This window comes from Asterias rubens, chromosome 22 (genome assembly GCF_902459465.1).
Source record: "Asterias rubens chromosome 22, eAstRub1.3, whole genome shotgun sequence".
NCBI lineage: Eukaryota > Metazoa > Echinodermata > Asteroidea > Forcipulatida > Asteriidae > Asterias > Asterias rubens.
Window position 1 is genome coordinate 5345957 of NC_047083.1, and position 18523 is coordinate 5364479.

Sequence of the window (18523 nt, forward strand, 5' to 3'; positions counted from 1 at the left end):
GTTTTGCATCGAAGCAATGCAAGCTGTGCGTGTTTTTTTTACTTTGTTCTCGTGGCCCATGCAGATGGTCAATATCTCAATTGTCTAAAGGTTTGTCGGTTTATGTACACTGCAAGCAAATGTTTTGTTAGTTAAAAACAATTCTGAAACACCTTTAAAATTGTATTTCCGTTTTTTATGTGACTATTTTTGTTTAACGTATTAAGTTTCATAGGTAAGTTTATTAATCTTTACGACATTTATACGGGTATAGTAGTATGTTCGAGGTATAATGAAATATTATTATCTATCCGTTATTTTATGTTTTTGTTGTAACTGCGATACAATATTGTAATAATGAATAATGACCGAAGTTTTATTTAATTGTCGGCAGCCGGCAGCTTCGCGCGAGACTCCCCATAGCATGCAGTCTTTGATCGCGACTTGACTATCTCACCGCGAGTTGACCGCGACAGGATAACAACTCGTCCTCAGTCTTCTTAACGAACAGTTTGTTGTTAATGAACAAACTAAGTTTAAAATTAGCTTTCCGATCGAAGCTTGATTAGCACCTTGCATGTTAGAATTGAATATTGTCTGGGACACAACGACCTCGTTCTGACTGTTACCACCTTTGAATTCAATTCCTCAGACTAGATGAATGAATATGACACAATGGAACCCGGGTTTGCTCATCCAAGCGTGTATTCAAATCTAACTTGCTGGCTTATTGCATGTGGTGGGTTGAAGCAATTTTAGCCACCATTGACCAGTGTGCGATTCACCAGTGTGCGTGTGTATCCAAACGGTGTATTTTGTTATCGTTGAACAGACAACGCTTCCAGATTTAACGTGCAGCAGGGATACCTTTACCTGTCCACCTTGGTAAGCATTTCAACTGCAATAGTTACTTTGGATAACTTTCCGTATGGCGCCACCACTTTTTCACTTATTTTTTACAAAAATGGATATTATATCAATGAGGTAAATTAGATACTATATTATTTCATATCGAATGAAAAAGTGGTGGCGCCATGCGGAAACTTTTCCATATTGTCAAACTCATTATCACTAGTTTGTTTGTTGATTACATTAATTTCTTTATGTTTGTCCCTCTAGTACATGTATACCGCACATACACCACACCCTACGCAAGTATCTAAGGGGGCCCAGTGCACATTTCGATTTTCTCAGGGGAGAGGGCTGTTTTAGAAGCAAACCACGGATGTAAAATTCCCTAGAAATTGAATGTTTAAAGTCAATTTAAGACTGGGTTGCTGTAAAAATCAAAGATATTTTTAAAATGTTGGCAGACTTCAAAAAATGGATTTTGGCAAAACTCCATGTATGAGTAGGTATGGGTACACAAAACACAAGTTTTTACCTTTTTTAAGAGTTAAAATATAGGTAAATTGAAAGCACTGGTACGTCTAAAGGGGAAAACGTTGAAGTTTTTTTTTCACACATGTTGCACAACCATGTTTACTCTTTCAGAAAATGTTTTAAAAAATTAAGTGTGCGATCAACTTTGGATCAAACCACTATTTCAAATAGGGGTGTTTTTGTCATACTTTCTTATAGCGAAAAATAGGGGTATTGAATTGGGCCATAAGTCCGAAAGTGGCACTTTGTGGATTAAGACACTTTTATAGTTGGAAGATAATGTACCGACCTACATAAAAATGCAATAAAATGTTTTGGTATTTTAAGTGCGCGGACACAGTTTTGCCGGAAAATTAGCACTTTAGCAGGGCAAAAACGCAACAAATGGCCAAAAATTATACATTATTATAGGTAAAAATATCAGGTAAATTATATATTTTTTCAAAACCTTATGGGTGGAAGGGACTTGAGGTGCATTAAAACAAACTAAACTTTTGGAATCACTATATAGCCCGTTGCCATGGTAACAGCTCATTTGTGTTTTGGCTATTTTTTGCCAAATTTGAGGTCTGAAAAACTGTATTTTAGCATATATTTGCAACTCCACCCAGCCAATATGCATTTTTTTTCATAAAACCTTTCACCTCAATACATTGAGTCGTCTTATGCTTAACTTGAAACAAAAAAATTACTGCTTTAACTTTAACCCTGATGCTATTTTTAAAACAGCATTAGCGCATGTTTTTAGAAATTCGCAAAATCAACATTTTTTACCCTATTTTTGGCCCTCAAATTGACAATTTGCCAGGGGTCTCAGAATGTTTTCCTTTTGGTTGTATTTCGGGCCAACATTGGTCCTTCCATTTTTATAAAAAACTTTTGAGAAAGACTGTGGCAATTGTATCCTGTTGTAACAGTACTGCCTAAAAACAAAATGCATTTTAAAGTTGTTTTCTTCAGACTGAATTAATAACATTAATAAAATAATACTTTTAAGTCTTCCATCAATCCGGCACCTTTCATGAGCACCCTGTAGCCTTGTGGACTACCCAACATTGATCAAGAATATTTTTAATGACCTAAGTTTTGGATTATATACTGCCCCCCCCCCCCCCCCGTCCCCTGCATGCCCAGCCCCCAAGCATATCAAATTTTGTTGACAATGCATTACAAAGCGCCTCCTGGGTCAGTGGGTCAGCGTATAACAAAATGTACACTGCCTGAAAACATCCACCATTCAGCTTCCTTTCGTTTTAATTGATGTAGGGGTGTGATGCATTCATGTCTGTTGCTTTCACGCTGCCTTAACCAATGTCAAGTATTGATCATTCATCCTCTTATATTATTTATAAACGTCTTCTTCCATATTTATTTCACCATGAACTTATACCCCATGTCTGAATTGATTTCTTTTTGGTATTTTCCGTTAATTCAACCCTGTCTGAACAAATGGACGAAAACTATGTCACTTCAGAGGGAGCCGTTTCTCACAATGTTTTATACCATCAACCTGTCCGCATTTCGTCACCAAGTAAGGTTTTATGCTAATAATTATTTGGAGTAATTACCAATAGTGTCCACTGCCTTTGACTATAAAGTAACGACACATTGTAGAAAAATTCATCTTTTTGGTTCAATGTTTTTGAACTACTTCATCACGTTATCGTTCAACCGAACACCGTGTTTTTGTAATAAACAAAAACTATATGTCTAGTTTTTTTTTTATTTCATTTACAAAATTTACAGGGTTTGGGGGTTTCATTCTAACTTACTCGAGTGGTTCAAATCATACTTGCGCAATCGCCAAAGGGTGGCTGTTGTAGGGGGTCCCGTTGTATCAAGTGTTCAACAGGGCTCTATTTTAGGTCCGCTTTTGTTTGTTTTGTATATAAACGACGACATTGAAGATTAAACACATTGGATTGGATTACAAATGTTTGATTAAAAAAACGTGAAATTTGTCTTCAAATTGTGTAAACGACACTATACATTACATACAAGAAAGGCATAGCAACAATAGACAACAAGAATAAAATTACAATTAAGTTATATATATAGTATTAGTACTATAATGAATAGGGTAGATGGCCTTAGCTTTCGATCCAATCCAGACCTTCTTCAGAGGCATAAAACAAGTACTAACAAATTCATATCCATTTATAGAAAAAGAGAGGGGGAAAGGGATTAAGGAAAGGATCCAGAAAGAAGCGGGAAAATAGCAGCCAATCAAAGTTCCTATTTCAGAAACAATATTGGTGGCTATGAACCAATAGGAGTGGAGTGGCGAGGACAAAGGATGTTTAGAATGAAAGAAAGGGTTACTGGACCATAAAAGTGGTAAAAGTATTGTTCGACAACAATGGAGGGAGACATGAAAGGGTAGGATTAGAGAGCAAGTTGCATCATGATGCAACTAACAATGGTCAATTAATAAGAATAGCAAGATCAAAGGTATGATGATTTTAAAAAAAGGTATGAGGGACCTGTGGAAAAAAAGGGGGGTTACTTACATCAGATAGTTACAGTGATGAATTTATAAAAACAACTTTAAACTAGGTTAATTTATACTTTATGTACAGAATATATACAACATATAAGTTCTTAGGCAGAAGTGAAGTGGAGGGTAATGAGAAGTTATTTGACACCAGTGTTTATGTTAAGTCCAAAGGGTTTGACTGTCTTGAGTTGGTGAATCCAGTGTGATTCTCTATTCTTGCGGTGTGTGTCATCACCATTGCAAGCTTCAATCACCAGAAGTTCAACATCAATGACACTATGATTGGGGCTGTTGAAGTGGATAGAGACTGGGTACGGTTTCTTAGTCTTTATGGAAGAGACATGATTCGCAAAGCGAAGACTAAGTTTGGTCTTAGTCTCTCCCACATATTGTAGCCCACATCTCTTACATGATATGACATAGACTACATTAGACGTGCTGCATTCAGAGTCGGTCTTGATGTTGTATGAAGAGCCAGTGGTATGACTCTTCACCTTAAGTGAGGGCTTAATGTGCAGACACGTTTTGCATTTGGAACGGGTACATTTGTGACAGCCCAGTATATCTGTCGGGGGTTGTGTTTGGACTGTACCTGGGGGAAGTTTGGCCCTGACTAGTATGTCACCAAGGTTCTTAGGGCGGCGGAATGCAACCATGGGAACCTCAGTGATTGCTGAGTGTAACTTGCTGGAGGAGTGAAGTATAGGCATGTTATTATTGAGAATTGAGGGAAGTTTGGGTAGTTTGGGGTGGAAGGTGGTGACCAAAGCAACTCTATTGGTAGGAGCTTTTTTAGCTCCCGTGTTAGTCAACAGAGTATGACGAGGTACGTTGAGAGCCCTGTTGATAGCAAGTTGGACCCTACGTTCGCTGTGTCCCCTAGATACAAGGTGTTTCCTTAGCTCTGATGAGCGCCTCTTGTACAGGGTATCTGTGGAACAGATACGCCTGATACGTAAGGCCTGACTGTAAGCAATTGCCTTCTTACAGTGACTAAGGGTGACAGCTATTGGAGAGAAGGTACTGGTGGGTGTCGGTGGGTTTACTGTAGTATTAGTACTAATATAAAGATATAAAGATATAAAGATATGGGAAGCATGTAAAGAGTACAAAATATAGAAGTGAACCAAATTATCTCGACCATCTACTGTTAAAAAGCTTTAATTGCACTATAGGGAGAAAATAATCCTTGCAAATAATCTTATTGATTTGAGAAATAATACCTTCAACGTCAGCTCCAATAATCCCGCAAGCTCGTTTAGTAATGTATTGGAGCTTCTTAGAGTTAGATTGGGAGAGGGAATTAAACCAACAGGTACAACAACAACTTAAAATAGATTGAATATTGTACTTTGATAAAAAAAAACTTAAGAATATTCGTGTTTATTACCACATACGACACAGAAACACTTTGGTTTGATCATGGAGCAATAACAGAGTGGCCTGAGCAGCCGACTGATAAATTGTCAACTCAACTCAAAGGCTGCTCAGACAAAAGTGATCAAGCCAGCACAGACCGGCTATCAAGGAATGCAAGGCACCGTCCAAGGGGGTCAATTGGACGAAAGGCGAGGCAATAAACCGAATGCCCGGGCCAGACCGGTGACAGATTTAGCACACAGGTCCCGCGACAAGCCCGCCTGACTGTCTAGCGGTAATACAATATTTGAAGCACAAAGTTTCGGCCTCAAATTTATACGTTAAAAGATTCCAGTTTCCTTAATAAGTAAAGCCGTTGATAGATTTTTTATACACATGGGTAGTATTTGTATTCCAGTTTAGTTTGCTCTCAATAAATGTACCCAAATACTTCAACTCTTTGTCAACCCCAACAGATTCTTCCTTGATTTCTACAGGTTCAACCGTGTTTGCAGTTATACGGAAATCAATTACAATTTCTTAAGTTGTTTTGTCATTCAGAACTAGATACATGTAGTTGTTTCGCACCCCAAAAAACAAATTTAGTTATTTCATTTCCAAGCCCAGTTCTGTTCAACATTCCATTGTAGCTTTATCTGCTGATGATTCTAAATGTTTTAAATCTGGTAATTGTCAAAGACTAGTCTTCACATTGGTGTGTCTCAACATATGCACAAAATAACAAACCTGTGAAAATTTGAGCTCTAACGGTCATCGAAGTTGCGAGAAAATAATGAAAGAAAAAAACGCCCTTGTCACGCGAAGTTGTGTACGTTTAGATGGTTGATTTCGAGACCTCAAGTTCTAAACCCGAGGCCCCGAAATCAACTTCGTGGAAAACTATGACACTTCAGAGGGAGCCGTTTTTCAAGGTTTTATACCATTAACCTCTCCCCATTACTCGTCACCAAGAAAGGTTTTATGCCAATAGTTATTTTGAGTAATTACCAATAGTGTACATTGCCTTTAAAGACACTGGGCACTCAGTAATGGCCCAGTCTTCTCATCACTTGCTGTATCTCAACATAATGCGTAAAATAACAAACCTGTGAAATGTTGAGCTCAATCGGTCATCGAAGTTGAGAGATAATAATTAAAGAAAAAACACACATGTCACAACGAAGTTGTGTGCTTTCAGATGATTGATTTCGAGACCTCAAATTCTAAATTTGAGGTCTCGAAGTCAAATTCATGGACAAAAATACTTCTTTCTCGAACTACGTTACTCCAATGGGAGCCGTTTCTCACAATGTTTTATACTATCAACCTCTCCCAATTACTCGTTACCAAGTAAGGTTTTAATGCAAATATTTATTTTTAGTAATTACCAATAGTGTCCACTGCCTGTAAGAACAAATCGGATTGTAGGCTTCTTCAGAACGACCTGGATTCTCTATAATCACGTAGTGTAAAAATGGGTTGCATTTTAAAGGCAGTGGACACTATTGGTAATTACTAAAAATAAATATTTGCATAAAAACCTTACTTGGTAACGAGTAATGGGGAGAGGTTGATAGTATAAAACATTGTGAGAGACGGCTCCCACTGGAGTAACGTAGTTCGAGAAAGAAGTATTTTTGTCCATGAATTTGACTTCGAGACCTCAAAGACTAGCCTTCACAGTTGGTGTATCTCAACATAGGCATAAAATAACAAACCTGTGAAAATTTGAGCTCAATCGGTCATCGAACTTGCGAGATAATAATGAAAGAAAAAATACCCTTGTCACACGAAGTTGTGTGCGTTTAGATAGTTGATTTCGAGACCTCAAGTTCTAAACTTGAGGTCTCGAAATCAAATTTGTGGAAAATTACTTCTTTCTCGAAAACTATGGCACTACAGAGGGAGCCGTTTCTAACAATGTTTTATACCATCAACCTCTCCCCATTACTCGTCACCAAGAAAGGTTTTACGCTAATAATTATTTTGAGTAATTACCAGTAGTGTCCACTGCCTTTAACATCCAGAAGTTTAAAACTATTTCTAGACGTAAACAGTGTGTCAATTTTGATTACAACTTGAATAATTCTCATCTTGAAAGAACGGACTCTTTTCGTGATTTTCTCCCGACTCCGATGACTGTGCGGCACCATAATGTAGCCCGAGCCCTAAATGTAGCCCGGACCTAAATGTAGCCCCAAACTTGCCCCCAAACTTGCCCTAAATGTAGCCCGGACCTAAATGTAGCCCCAAACATGTACGGTGCCGCACAGATGACCGATGGAGCCTAAATTTCCACAGGTTTGTTATTTTATATAGAAGTTGTGATACAAGAAGTGTGGGCCTTGGACAATACTGTTTACCAAAAGGGTCCAATGGCTTTAATGTCACACCGGGCCGTCCTGCACCATAGGCTGTCCTCAGGTCTCTTTCAATGTATCAGTTCCTCGTTGCAAAACAGAGTCCCACAAGTCTTTTTAATTTTTGCAACGGATTTCCCTATTTCTAACCAGCTTCCGCTGCCAATCAGGTCTAATGTCTCCTTGTCAGCATTTCAGAATTTTCTGCTTCACATTTATAAGGACAAATTTGTATCTGACATCTCAGCGGATGATTGGTTGTACTGTCACATTTTGCCATCTCTTGTTGTCGTTTGTTATTGTCAGGCTCGTCTCAAGCCTCACCCTTTTTTCTCTCTGTGGGTTGTGTGTTTTTTGTAACAAAGTGGTGGGTATTAAAGGAAAAATATTTGGTGGTAGGACGGCTTAGTTTGTAGAGGTGCTGGTCACCTATCCCCCTTGCCACTCACTGGCTTGGTATTTTAGTATATTTTGCTTATTTTTTGTATCTAGTTTATTCATCTATTTGTTTCTTTGTATGGCAGTGTAAAGCCTTATGTAACTAAGCTAAAACTAACACATGGTTGAGTAAGAACACACTCGCCCTTCTTTGTAGTTGGGTAATTAATTAACCCAAGCTGGCGATTATGTTCACTTCTTCACCTCAAAAAGTTAACAAAGTTACTAATGGATTATCTTTAATTTTTAATGTCTTGTTCATAGTGGAGAGTGTCGTTTCTAACACAGTTTATTAATATATTAGTATTATTCATGGTTTATTAAAACCCTGCAATACAGCGACTAAAAGCCGAAACTCGTTAACAAAATTACTATATTATCCCCCAAAAAGTTAAACATCAAATAGGGCCTACTATACTCAACAGCTCTCCAGTTTTACCCAGCAAGTTTTTATTATCATTATTTTGGGAGTGATTACCAAAGGTACCCTATCTTTCCAACTGCATTGCGCGAGAAGGGGATAAGTTCTGTATTATCCGAATTGTTAGTTAATCAATCAGTTCAAGAACAATCTCCAGTGCTGCCCTCTTATTTGGAACTGTCTACCCATCAGCTGCATCCGATCTCCACAGAGTATAGAACAAAACTCAAAAACACAGCTAAAAATCCCGCTCGTTTTTATACTGCTTGATCAGTTTAATCTTTGTGGTTTGCCTATTTGATGAATAGTTTCCTTAATCGGGGGTTTCGGCCATACGCCGAAACCACCTTTGATTTCGTCGAGATTTTTTTTGTGTCTAGATTTGTATTGTTTTTATTAGCTGTTCCGACCGTCCGTCGGAACAGGTATTGTTTTCGTCGAAATTTTTTAAACGTTTTAGAAACGTTTTTTTTTTCAAAACGCCAAAGGTTTAACGCACGACTTTTTTGTGGCAAGATAATCTTAGAAACGGTAGAAATGAACGACTTGAGTTCTATATTAAATCGAAGCTTAGTACGTAACTTAGTTTTCTACGTATGATTTTTAATCTCTTAATCAATTAGCCGATTTATTAAAGATATGAATATTTAATTAGGCAATCTTGTTAACAGCATATCTCCCAAAATAAATTTTTCATATATTGATTCTCTGGGTATTGAAGATTTGCAAAATGAAGTAATTTTATATCTCACGTCATCTTGTAATTATTTTTATTAAATGTTTACAGTTATTATATAAGGAATAAAATCGCGACATTTGTGTTGATAGATCCAATGGGGCCGCGGTTAAACGCAGGTGATCTGAGTTCGAATCCTCCAGGAACCTCGACGAAATCAATATATAGAGGCATACATTTTACATTTTTTTTACAATCCGAAATATGTACCTACATAAAAACGATCTTTACAACATGTTCTTTTTCCCCACATTTTTGGCTCATGAGAAGCTTCTTTCCTTGAAAATAAAACGGTCCTGATTTTGTCCTCGCGCAGCACGATCTTTGGTGTACGTTCTTGTATGGAGGAGAGTCTACATACATGTACATGGTTCTACGTTACGAAGCATGGAGGGAAGATAATGATAATTGAAAGCTTGCCGTGTTGTTGAAGTTTTTGAGAAAGGAGTAAAAATAAATGTCACGAAAACTATTTTAGTCTCAGTTTTAGCATGGAGGTAGAAATGGCACATGGTTTTAGCAAAGCATGTAAAAACGTATTAAGCTCTGAGCATGGCGCGTCTTTGACCGGGCTCGTTTCAGGCGACGAGCGTAGACGACGAAAATAGACCGCCCGGGATTCGGAATGATTTACGGGTAAAGTCACCCTGTTTGCCCGTCATCTTGAGAATCCGTACTTTATCTCGACAAGTGTCGTAGTTAGGTTTGAAGTGCGACTAGTCGAGTAGTAAATTTCACTAGTCACACCCATTCACAACAAATTAATATTGCCTTTGCGGCACAAAGCGGCACAAATCTTTAGAATCTGTATTATCTCGACAAGTGTCGTAGTTAGGTTTGAGGTGGGACTAGTCGAGTCATGATGGGAACTTGCTTAATGAAAAAGATTCAGTGCTCTGCAGAAGCATTGAATTCTGCGCTTACTTCAAGCGAAATAGACTGCTTATAGCAGGGATTTCTTTTGTTTGTGTGCTTCCAAGCTCGCACATTATTTTCCAAGCTTGCACATCACAGTAAGCGGAAAATGGTGATCGTAAGGGCAGACTTTGGTGGTCATGAGAATCATGTAATTTTGCCCTGTAAGTAGGTTTGGTAAGGCCTACACTTCAAACATATAAAGTCAAAAAAGATTGTTAGTACATGAGGGGAAATCTTGTGAAACTGGTCCAATTGGACTCTGCTTCACTGCGTAAGCAAAGATTTGACACATCAGAATATTATCGCTTACATAAAGCATATTTCACAGCTTAGCAGGGATATTTTTGCTTGTGCGCGGGGAAACTTATCGTATGTAATCTTTGCTTTGAACTAATTGCACAGATATTGCAGCGCCTGCACAGTAAGCGGAGAATGGTGGTTGTATAATAAATGGGCAGTGTTTGGTTGAAGCAGACAGAGCCATAAAACTGGGCCGTGTTCTATAGGGGAAATTATAGCTTGACATTTTATGACAGTTTTGGTCTCTGCGACGTACACATACAAATACAGAGTCAGATACAGACATTACGGTGCAGAAATCGTGCAATTGAAATGTCTCATAAGAGCGCCCCCTATCGGCAGGAGTAGGAAAATAAAGGAGTATCCTACAAATTAATTATGTGTTTTTAAACACGTAAAATAATATCAAATGGAAGCTTTAGGATGTTTAGCTTAATTCCTATCATAAAACATATTAAAATGATTTATTAATTAACCACCAGTGACCCTCATATGCATATTAATTAGGAATTTTTTGCAGCATCATATCTCAAGAACTTCACGGCCGACTTTTCAACTGTTTGTTTTTAAAGACTCCTTGGGGGTTGGAGATTAATTTGAAAAAACTGTGACCTCAAGTTGACCTCTACTTCCGCGTCAACCGGAAGTGTCACCATATCTCAAGAACTATACAGCAGATTTTCAAAATATTTTCAGTTATAAACTCCTTAGGCATAAAATATCAACTTTAAAAAACCGTGACCTCAAGTTGACCCCTACTTCCTGGTCAACCGGAAGTGGGACCATATCTCAAGAACTATACAACAGATTATCAATTTTGGTTCAGTTATAGACTCCTTGGGCATTCAAGATTAGTTTGAAACAACTTTGACCCCATGTTGACCTTTACTTCCGGGTCAACCGGAAGTGAACCCATATCTAAAAAAGTACAAAGCTAATGTTCAAACTTCAGTTGTAGACTCTTAGGCAATAAATATTAGCTTTGGAAAACTGTGACCCCAAGTTGACCTCTACTTCTGGGTCAACCGGAAGTGGGACTATATATCAAGATCTACACAACCGATTTTATAGACTCCTTGGCATTGCAGATTAATCTTTGGTAGCTGTGGGCCCACGTTGACCTTTACTTACGGGTCAACCGGGAAGTAAAACCTTATAACAAGAGCTACACAACTTTTTGGAAACCTTTTTTCAGTTATATATTCATTGGGCAATGAAGCACATAATCCAAGCAAAACAACAAGGAACAACTTCGTGTTTGTTCACTAACACTTAGTGTCTAGTTTTCACAGGTTTTTTATTTTATATAAAAGTTGTGATACACGAAGTGTGGGCCTTTGGACAATACTGTTTACCGAAAGTGTCCAATGGCTATAAAAGAGCCAAATTCTCAATCAAATTATGAAAGACTTTGGCTGTAGCCCTTTATTATGCATCTGACAGCACACCAATTGTTAAATGCAACAAGTGTTTTTTTTTTTATTGCATTATTCTCTTGCAAATTGGTGACAAACTGAGCCCACACTTTTCACAGGTTTGTTGTTTAATGCATAGTTGAGATACACCAAGTGAGAATAATGTTTTAGAGAATAATGGAAACATAAACACTCGTCCGTGGCAGGACGGCTTTGTAGAGGTGCTGGTCACCTGTTCCTCCTCGCCATTTACTGGCTTGTTATTTGTAGCTATTTTGATTCTTTGTTTCTTTATGTATCGATTTGTATATTTACATTTTTATGCCAGTGTAAAGTCCAATTAAACTAAAAACTAAAAACCCTTGTTGCATTATCGTGTGTGCTAATTAAGTATGTTATAATTTCGTGAGAACCTCTTTCTCAAAAACTACGTTACTTCGGAGGGAGCCGTTTCTCGGAGGGAGCCGTTTGTTATTATCAATATGTTACAAAGTCAGATTTTATGCTATAAATTATTTTGAGTATTTACCAAATAGTGTCCAGTGCCTTTAAATTAACATTAACAGAGTTTTTTTTTTTTTTTCTAGCAAAATAGTTGCTGGTAGTGAAAGCACTTTAGGCACTTTGTGTATCCCATACATCAACTGACAAACCTGAAGAAGTTTGAGATCGATCGGCCATCGATCGGGGTTACGATATAGTGGAAAAAACTCTTACACATTTTGCATGACATCGATCAAAAAGTAAATGAGCGATGAACTCCAAACGGTACATTAGTTTTCTGTATTTCTCATCAAATATGACATTTCAGACATAAATATTTCAATTGAATGTTTCTACTATCACCATCATATAACTATACAGTGTACGTTTTTCGTAAGTCTGTGATCTCTGACGAGTTTTCCTCACCAATTTTGTAGTGTTTATACAAAGAACAAGGACCGCACTAACAAAAGTGTGTTATTAACTATGCTCTTCTTTTTTATTATGCTCTCAGCAATAATGGAGATGGTTTGGCTCTTTGCGGCGATATGGTTCACCGCCAATATGATATCGACCATCTCTTCGAAGGCTGCCATGTTAGACGCTGCAGTCCGTGGAACTAGTCACACCCTGACAGACTGGACACCAGCGTTCGAAGAACTACTGTGGCTCGATCTGACCGTTCTTCAGCATTTAACCGGATCCATCGCGGCCAGCTTCTGGGTAATTGTCATTCAACGCAAGTCCATCTTCGCTGGCCTGACGATTACGAGCACTCAGTACATGCTTATTGCAGCTGCTGGGAACGCTCTGGGAAACATGGCGACGAATGCTTCTTTTGCAGCGGTTAGCTCAAGCATTACTCAAGTCATTAAGTCATGCGAACCTATTGTTACCTTGGCACTGACGTTGCTCCTGTACAGACAAGGTAAAGAGTTGATTTCCTCTCTATGGGTCTCGGTCATTGTCATGGTTATTGGATCATGTATGTTCATATCAAGCCAGTCATCGTTTAATATGTGGGGGATAGGAGCTGCGGCAATTTCAAACATAGCCTTCCCAGTTCGTAACATCTACCTGAAGAAGTCTAATTTATCTGCACATCAGGAGCCTCTTCAACAATTTGCGGCAATTTCTATCTACAGTGTTATTATTCTTATTCCATGGGTAGGGGTTAAATATTTATTCTACGCCTTGCCGAGACTTCACCCAGCAGAGAGCATCATGTCGAGTATTTTCCATTTCATCTATAATGCAGCATCAATAACCGTTCTGCAAGCTTTCAACCCAGTCGTCCATGCCTTACTGAATCTTTCCAAACGTATCATTGTTATCATCGCTAATTTGGTTTATTTTGCCACACCAGTCTCCTTCCAAATGGTCACGGGTCTGTTGATCTTCTTTACTGGGCTTGCTTTTCTGCAGTTGCGTCGTAACCTAAAATCCACTGAGGCGGGAAACCTCGGTATTGGGAAAAACAAACAATCATCTTTTGTTAAAAAAACAATTATTGTTTCTGCCGTCTGTTCTGTAGCATTTGGATTAGGTCACAGTTTAAGCAGCATTAATTCAGACGGATATTTAGGAATAACTTACCGACAAGATACAAAGGCAAGTACTAGACTCCGTTCATCTCAACTCCTTAACATGACCACAGCTTGGGTATACGACAATTCAGTACCAGAGAATATTGTGCAAAATCTAGCAAATATCACTGACCGCAATCGCCAATACTATCTTAATGTCTACTGTGGAACATCTCGGTGTCTTGAGGCATTTGGACGTTTTAAGAAGCCGAACATGATGGTTAAATTCCTGGTATTGACTGACATCATGGGGGAAACACCTCTCGAAGAGTGGTTGGCCCGGCATCCTATTCATAAGATCATGACAGGTGTTAACTTCGAAGAATACCTCCACGACTCCGTCAGATTAGCTCTTCTCTGGAAACACGGAGGCATCTATATCAACCCCTTGGTATCACTGAATGATTTTAAACTACCAGTAAGCAGCGACGCGTGGCTTAGCACTGATGTGGTCACTACGGATACGTCTAGGGTCTTGATGGACCTGTGTTACTTCCCACCTCAACACCCATTCATCATGAAGCTCATGAAGGCATTCACTGATCTGTTTCCTCATCAAAACATCCCCAAGACATCAGAGAGCAAGGCCAAACTTTTGACTTTTGATTTTCCTGCAATCGTGAGAAATATGCATATTTCTTTAAAAGACCAGATATCATGTCCGAGAGTCATCGAGATTACAACAGGAAAACTCGCCACGAGTGGCACCAAAGAGTATCATTACGGGACGCTCTCGTATAACATGCGTGTAAAAATTACCGGCTCATCAAACCTTGGGGATGAAATGCAGGGTTTCTCAGGTGTTCGTTTCTTGCCTTTTGTCGACAACTTTATCGAGAGAGAAGACTTACGGAAATCACAAAGCGGTGGTCAGATCACGATGTTCTTGAATGCATGGTGGGGCACTCCTAGTACATATTGGCCACCGCCAGAAAACATTGATCCAATAATGGTGTCCATGCACTTTACTGCCGGGCTTCAAAATAAAATTGCACAAGGCAAAGCGTTCTTTGAAACAAAAGCGCCAATTGGTTCTCGGGATACAGACACCCTAGCATTCTTTCAGAAAAACAAGATAGATGCGTTCTTTTCTGGCTGCCTCACTATTCTTACCAAAAACCCAAACACCGGCAAACCAGCAAACGATATTTTCATGGTAGATGTCAATTCAAATTATTATAATTTTCTTCCTGAGGATGTTAGACAAAATGCAAAAACACTGTATCACAAAATGCAAAATGTTACAAAGAATGATATGCTTGCGCGTTACCAAGCAGCGCATAATTTGCTAGAGTCATATTCGCGCGCCAAATTGGTCATAACTCAACGTCTTCATTGCGCTATGCCTTGCGTTGCTATGGGTATTCCGGTTATATTTATTGATTCTCCAGGAATGCCTGGAGGAGGAGGTGACTCTAAGAGAGGCACCAGTCGTATCCAAGGACTTAAGTCGATGTTCCACACTCTAGATATGTATCAAATGTCAGATGAAGATGCCAAGACGTGGTTAAGTGAGTTCAAGTGGAATAATCCTCCTCCCAACCCAGGTGTGAGTGATGTCATGAAATTTCGTGCAACTGACTGGAACATCATTCGGAGAAACCAACATCTTTATGATAGCGCTCGCAAATTTGGTATGCTACCTCTGTCAAGATATAATAAAGATGCATCGAAGCAGCTTTTATTTCATGTGTTGCTTGCACGCACAGACGATGGGTCGACAGTAAAACCAACCTGGTTTGAAATGAGATCTGTTGAATCGATTCTACGGCATCATCCTCTAGCTACAGTTAACGTCTATAGCAACACCGTACAGCAAAGACAGTTTGACGTCCTGACTGAAAGTGGTTACAATGTCCAAGTACACAGTTTGAATCTAACTGACATGGTAAAACATATAGATTTAGACTCGTCTCTAGCAAACACATTGTCCAAGAACAGTGCCACACTGGATCGTGACCTCATTCCGATGCTGATTTTGTACCGCTGGGGTGGGATATACATGAGCCCAGATAACGTCTTGGTGCGGAGTATCGACAAGCTGAAACACAACTCCCTACTTTGGAAAAACGAAGGGAAGCAACAGTTGGAGATGTCATTCATGAAATTTGAGAAGGAGCACGTCTTCGTAAAGACGTCTTTGGTATCGCTTTTGAAACGGTCAGTCGGGGTTAGTGGAGCACAAACTCTGACTGAAACTTGGCGGAAAGAAAGTGAAAGTAGTCTAAACGTGGAAGTTATTGAAGCAAATAACTTTTACGTTTCATTCGCCACTGAGAATAAGAATGAATGTTTTGACAGCAAAGATGGCGCTACGTTTGATGCAAACATGAAGAAAGTAAAATCTGATGTTTTCCTCGTACGAGTTGAAGGCTTCAAGTATTTGTCTGCAAAGTTAAAAGACGGAACTATATGTAAATATATATACAACTCCTTTTGTGTGTTGTGTAATGAAATTTATTGACAAGGTAAACTTTACAGGAGGAACCAAAAATCGTTTCATCGTAAAATAAGCCTTTTCGAATCAACATAAAATAATAACATTTGTTTGTCTATATCAATTGACGGTATATTATTGCCTTTCATACAAGCAAAATTAATAAAGATTTGTTTTGGGAGTTAATTTTTTTTATTATTTACAACTCGGTTATTTAGTTTGTTAGGCTCCGCACTGAACAAAATGGGGTGTTACAATTTAATCCACACTACCATCACTGTTGTATTAACACCTTTGTAAAACGCTTTTCACACTAGTTTTGTCCGCGGGAACTTTCAGGGAACTGTTGGTAATTTCCCGGGGAAAAACGTATTCCCACGAAATAATTAACCCTGCTCAGGGGTAGGGTTATTGGAGTTAACCCTGGGTTGAAACTTGTATTCCGGGGGAAAAGCGGCTAGTAAAAACAGAAGCAGGTTTAACTCACCCAAACTTCTGCGTCCACTGTGTTGAGACGTCTGCATGGGCTGACATGTTTACTACAGCATAGTGTTCTGATAACGACCGCGCATAATATTCCAGGGCAAAAGTTGAGTTGGCGGTGAGTTTATTTCCCAGGACAATTGCTCTGTAGTGTGAAAAGGGCTTAATTGTTTAATTTAATAGCATTATTTTAACACCCTAATGGTGTACAATTTGATTATTCTGTTAATATAACTACACATGTACATGTATACAGGAGAACACCCATGGTGTTAATTTAAAATTCCATTTGTTTGTTGCAGTGAGGTGAACATAATGGCGTACTCTTGTTATTTTCTTTTACTTGGTAAAGTAGGTTCCTCTCCAAATAATCGTCGCAATTTTGTCTGTATTTAGTTTGTTATTTCACGGGGTACTTTTTGTAGGCAAACAAAATTCAATGTCAACGGATTTACATTAAACTCACACACTGTGAAGATAAACATAGTATCAAGCGTCCCTTTTAATACTACTTGCTGAGGGGCAGTAGTTTTTGAGAAATGAGTAAAACAAGTTGAGCAAATTTTTAAAAAAAAAAAGTAAATTTTTTGGCATAATGTGTAGAAGCTTCAAACTTCACATCGTTTTTTTATATTATATCTGCAATAGCCAATAGCATAATTTATATTAAGTCAGTTCCCACGTGCAAGCGCCGATTGTCTGCCCTAGCCTTGTAAGCGTAGAACGTGAAGTACGCACGGATAGAAGCCAAAATTCGCCGCTAACCCAGGAAGTACGATTGCCGTAAGCACATAATTCCCTGCTTCCGTAAGCGAAGATTTTGTGCTTACGGTAAGCAGAGCCATGTTGTTGGGCCCAGGTGTCGATTTACTCTCGATTTCATACTAAATATTTTCAAATAATATCATATCTGGTGAACTGCAAAGACTTTGACATACAACCCATACAATGGGTTTATTTAATTTATTAAAATTGCAAAAATATTACAAATTTGTTGTTATTGTCTCCCGGTTGAAACTGGAAACGGAAGAGAAAAAGATATTTTGGTAATTTTCCGTATGCAATCGAGTTTAAAGACACTGGACACCATTTTGGTAACTGTCAAACACCAGTCTTCTCATAAGTGGTATATCTCAAGCTACGCAAAAAAAAAAAAAAATCAATTGGTCGAAGTAGCGAGATAATAATGGAAGAAAAAACACCCTTGTCACGCGAAGTTGTGTGCTTTTAGATGCTTGATTTCGAGACCTTTAAATTCCAAATCTGCGGTCTCGAAATCAAATTTGTGGAAAATTACTTCTTTCTCGAAAACTACGTCACTCCAGAGGGAGCCATTTCTTACAATGTTTTATACTATCAAACTCTCCCCATTACTGGTTAAAGTAAGGTTATTGCTGATAATTCTTTTGAGAAACTACCAATAGTGCCCACTTCCTTTAAATAAGGGAATAAAAAAGGAAGCGACTATAGTTCTTTCACGGCCGTTTAACCAGGCAAAGACAGGCAATGTTTTAAACGGCCGTGAAAGAACTAGTCGCTACCCTTTTATTCCCATTCATAAATGCCTTTTTGGTTAAAAGGCTAATAATAAACTCTGTAAAACTTATCCGTTTCCCAACGTGCTTGAGATCTGTATGTTTCTACCTCCAATGTACATGTACGACGTCCGTGTGTTGCATTTTTTGTCATGACCGAGACGCCTATTCCGACAGTTTCCGGTTCCGTTCA

At 38.6% G+C, this 18523-nt stretch overlaps 1 protein-coding gene across 1 annotated transcript; it reads left to right on the plus strand.

The window, feature by feature from the left end:
• Positions 1–718: 718 nt before the first annotated feature.
• Positions 719–17495, plus strand: LOC117305368. Its single transcript, XM_033790237.1, has 2 exons — positions 719–864; positions 12804–17495. Exon 2 carries the CDS (start codon positions 12809–12811, stop codon positions 16337–16339), a length of 3531 nt encoding a protein of 1176 aa, XP_033646128.1. The 5' UTR covers positions 719–864; positions 12804–12808; the 3' UTR covers positions 16340–17495.
• Positions 17496–18523: the final 1028 nt, after the last annotated feature.